Source organism: Carassius gibelio, chromosome B1 (assembly GCF_023724105.1).
Source record: "Carassius gibelio isolate Cgi1373 ecotype wild population from Czech Republic chromosome B1, carGib1.2-hapl.c, whole genome shotgun sequence".
Taxonomy (NCBI): Eukaryota; Metazoa; Chordata; class Actinopteri; order Cypriniformes; family Cyprinidae; genus Carassius; species Carassius gibelio.
The window spans coordinates 25168800-25173511 of NC_068396.1; the positions used below are offsets into that span (position 1 = coordinate 25168800).

Consider the following 4712-nt stretch of genomic DNA (forward strand, 5'->3'; position numbering starts at 1 on the left):
ATATAATTCAAACAAAAGAGGACCCATATTGGAGTCCTGGGGTACACCATGATGTATTGGGGCATGGGAAGAAAAATAATTCCCCACTTTGACAGAAAATGCTCTACCTTTGAGATGAGGCAAAACACTCCAGCACAGACCCTCGAAGCCCAGCTACATGTTCTAGTCTGTAAAAGAATATTGTGATCTACAGTGTCAAATGCTGCACTCAAATCAAGCAAAACTAAAATACAGCCAAAACTTGCTTTCAGAGTGAGTACAATGTTTTTTAAACTTTGGAAATGAAAGGCAGTTTAGAGATGGGTCTATAGTTGTTTGAAAATTAGTTCAAATTAGTTTGAAATTAGTTGATACCACCCCATTCACCAATGAACTATTAACTATGGCAGTCACAACTGGACTCAGAGCTGGAAAAAAAAAAACTCCTTAAAAACATGTAGGTTGAAAAAGTGAAAGAGCACTTTCACAGGGGGGCATTTCCATGGATGAAAACTTCTGAGACTGAATATCTGAACAAATACCCTCAATTTTATGTCTTAAAAACTGATCTCACAGGTAAGCAGAAAGCTCAAATAGAACATTAGGGATTTAGAAGGGCATTAATTGTGCTAAAGAGAGCCTTAGGTATCTGAGAGTTTTGTGCGATTAAATCAGACATATATTTAAACTGTGCCTCCCTAAAAGCATTCTGATACTGCATAAGACACTCCCTGAAAATTTTGTACGCTTTCCAAACATTTACTAAATGCTAACCTATACTAGGCAAATTTCAAACAGAAGTGAGCATCCCTATGCCCTACTCCCTTCAAAGGAGTGTGTTCTTACTGTCTTGTATAATCATTTGGAACTGACTTGGCAAAAGGAAGGTACCAAGTGTTACCTTTACAATGCGTGCGTGCAGCATTCAGCACTCCATCGGTTGCTGCAAATAAATATTTCTTCATTTTTCTTCATTAAATTTTTTTCATTTACATATTGTCTAATTGTGTCTTATTTACTTTTTCTAGCTTTTTCTAAATAAACTTGCTTGCACTACCATCTTATATCATATTTCTATCACTGACGAAAAATATTTTGTCTTACATTAAAATAGACAAATTTAATTGGCCATTCTATTTACTTTGTATGTGAATCAACCCCAACTTTGCTTTAAAAAGCATCGCAAGATCTCCTAACTGCAGATCACATGATCACAAACGGATCTCACTTCCGTGAAGTGACCATCTCATGTTCCCGTCGTTAAAGGACTTCTGGAAGGGCCCTTTGTGAAGGGATTCAGTTTTTGACTTTAGTTTGGAACGTGCCAACAAATGGCGTCTCCTTCCCGAAGTGCCCTTAAGGGGCGCAAGAAAGCCGTTTGGAATTTGCCCGGTGTCAATTCGTGTGACGTTTCTTCTGGATAAAGAGCGCGCACTCTCGAGTCATCGGTAGGCGGCAGGGTTGCCCATTCCAGGAAGGAAGGAGGAAGCAGGCATTGCTCCGGGAAAATAAACTCGGGGTTTATTAACACGAGTTTAGACACTCCTGTGCGTTATAAGCGTAGTTAAAGGTACTTTTTAAAATGGGCCGGTGTTTCTATTTTACCACACTCGTACTTTCAGTTTCATATCTATTGGTACCGTTGTGTCACTCTTTGGAATGGGGCGAGCAGTCTAGTCCCCTGCAGAATGTGCGGTCCATCATTATAAGTTTGTCCGAGGAAGCCCACAGTTGCCTGGTCTCTATATTTGGTGAAAAGAGACTCGACCTGTCTCTCAAGGTGAGCTTACATTGTAAAAAATATATATAATATATCAAGTTTATGCTAAACATTGTGCCGCACTGTAATACAAAGCTGGCTCTATAAGAAACCAAGTGGCAACCAAGCAAAGCATTTGGCAAAAATAACTTCGTTTCATTCATTCATTGTATTTGTAAACTTTCTCGTTTTGAAATGCCTGGGAACTGACCTTGACACCAGCTTATTAAATTTTAAAATGGCTAAGAAAAGTGAAAGTGGTTCCCAGAAAATTAGTCATTTGCCACTTGGTTTGCTAATCTGCTAATCCAACGTGTATCACTACATGATGCTTGCTGTACTGGCAAGTTCTTTTCTTTGGAAAAAAAAAACATAATAATATTGTATTTGTTTATTCATGGCCATCAGTTTCTACAAAGTGGTGTAAAATGGCTGTCAAATGCTGTGGCATCAGCCCTTAATATGGTCAACCATTATGTTATGGAGATCTTAAAATCAGCTGGAATTGATGGTAAATATATAAAAAATTATACTTGAAAATTTCAAATTATTTGAACCAAAACACATTCTCACATGCATGTTTTCATTCATGTTTTTATCTAGCCAAGCTACCTTTCCAAAAAGTTACTCCGGAGGGAGTGATTTTTGTCGCTCAGTGGGCCTTTCTGGTTCTTGTGGCCTACTGGATAATATCCTTCATCCTGAGTTTGGTTTTTGGAGCTATAAGGCAGGCTATGTGGCTGCTGAAGGTCACCTTTGCCATAGGCATGTTTGGATTGATTCTCAGCGACACTGGAGCTTCTGCAGAAACCACAGCGATAAGACTAGTGGGCCTGGCATGTGTTTGTTTCCTGTTAGGAATATGTACAACATCTGCAAAGCCAGATAGGCACCTCGAGGACAAAATCAAGATTCTGGAGAGACGACTAAGAGAGATGGAGAAAAACAAAATGGACTGACGGTGAAACTCTTTTCAGACCCGATTTTTCTTTTCCCTTTCTCTTTGCTGCGGTTGTAAATCCAAAGATGGAATCCAGTATGATATTGTGGCCCTTCAATAGAACCACATATGCATTTTGTTTATCTAAACTTGGAAGGTGCTTCAATAATTCAAGATTATTGATTCTCAAGTAAAACATGTCTTAGGGTCCCATAGCACAATTGGATCTAGTATTTGAGTGGTTTAATTCTTAACCAAAGTACAGAATCGAATGTTCAAACACTGTTTCTGGGGTCTTGTATACAGAGAACAACAAATGTCTTTATACTGCATTATTTTCTTAATGTAATATTCAGGCATGTGATGCATAGGGCAACAGTACGAAATCTATTTAATAAATTCATTATAAATTTTTTTTAACAAAAGCCCTGTCCGATAAATGGTTTTCTTGGCAACAGTCCACTGCATTTTTTCCATGACTGTGCTTTGGAGTGGAAAAAAAAAAAGTCACAAAAACAACATGTTATAAATAACTGAAAAATTGCCTCTGTATTACATTTTATGCAGATGTCAATGCTCTGTGCAAGTTCCAAAATCTCCACATTCTTTTCTTCTTTTTTTTTTTTGTACTGGTTCCAATGTCTGTTTTGATAAAATCCTAAAGATGCATGATTCTGACTGTGTGCAGAGTCAGACATTAAAAATAACATGAATATTGATTAGGATGATGATGTTTATTGTCATTCTTCTTATTATAGTTAAAAGTGTAACTACAAATTACATTTATGGACATCTGTCCATAGTGCAATTTATAACAAGGAAAATGACATTGCCAGTTGCCACTATGGATAGCTATATCACACAAAATAAAAAAATGCATATGAGAATATAAAACATGAACAGTAAATGCAATCTTGATGAAGAAATTGATAGCAGTATATTGTCTTATTAAAGAAAGATGGTAGACCATTTAATTGTCTCAATATACATTTTGATATGAAGGGCAGTTTAAATAAGGCATCATTATTCAAATGCAACAAGAATGAGTAACAACATCATATAAAATGTCAATAATATTTTTCCCATGTTATCAAGATTCAAGTATAAATGTTTTGTTTGCAGCATTTGTTGTATTATTCCAGATAACTAGCAGCACTATTAAAAAAATCTAGCATGGTGGTTAAACAAATTCACAGAAACACTGTGAATGCATTTAAATTAATTTACATTAATTAATTGTATCATGCATTATATTTATTTATATTAACTCAATTAGCCATAAATCCTGCAAAGTTTTCACATGTGTCAGATTCCTGGGATTTACAAAATGCTGTTTAAGCAGGTAAACAAATAACATTGTATATTTTAGTTTTCTCAGGTTACAGGTTTTTTGTTGTTGCACAACTCTACATTTCTCAGGAAACTTGAGGTAACCATATGCATAAAAGTTGACAAAAAATTAGATACACTACTGTCAATAGTATATGAATATCTACACAACTACAATGTACAATAATTGCTCATTAGATGTAGCTTTACACAAAAGAATATAATATCCTCTTTAGCCTGACTGATGGAAGTATTAGAAATATAATGCTAAATAGTGACTTAGTCTCGCCTTTAAACAGAACTTCAAGAAAGACCATAACTAGTGTGTGTCTATGGGTATTGATTGCTTGGTGTTTTTAATTCAGTAGACATGTCTGTCAACAATGAGTGAAAGCCCATTCAGAGAGTGAATACTTATTAGTCCAAATATCATGTGACTTTAAAGCGCACCTATTATGCTCCTTTTTACAAGATGTAATATTGGTCTTTGGTGTCCCCAGAATGTGTCTATAAAATGTAAGCTCAAAATACTTTAAATAAGCTTTAAATGTAAATGAGCTGCATATGAGCTGTCTTCAGAAGAGGGCGTAACATATACAAGTAGAGCATGCGCTGATCAATTAAAATACTTTGATAACACACGCACACAGTTTTACAATGCTAAGCACAATAACAACATAGAAATGACTTGCCCTGACATAAATG

The 4712-nt window shown here is 35.8% G+C and overlaps 1 protein-coding gene across 1 annotated transcript; it reads left to right on the plus strand.

Annotated features, from left to right (window-relative positions):
• The first annotated feature begins 1209 nt into the window (after positions 1-1209).
• tmem109 (transmembrane protein 109) lies at positions 1210-3397 on the plus strand. The gene is made up of 3 exons (XM_052547198.1): positions 1210-1759; positions 2147-2249; positions 2342-3397. Exons 1-3 carry the CDS (start codon positions 1562-1564, stop codon positions 2695-2697), a joined length of 657 nt encoding a protein of 218 aa, XP_052403158.1. The 5' UTR covers positions 1210-1561; the 3' UTR covers positions 2698-3397.
• Positions 3398-4712: the final 1315 nt, after the last annotated feature.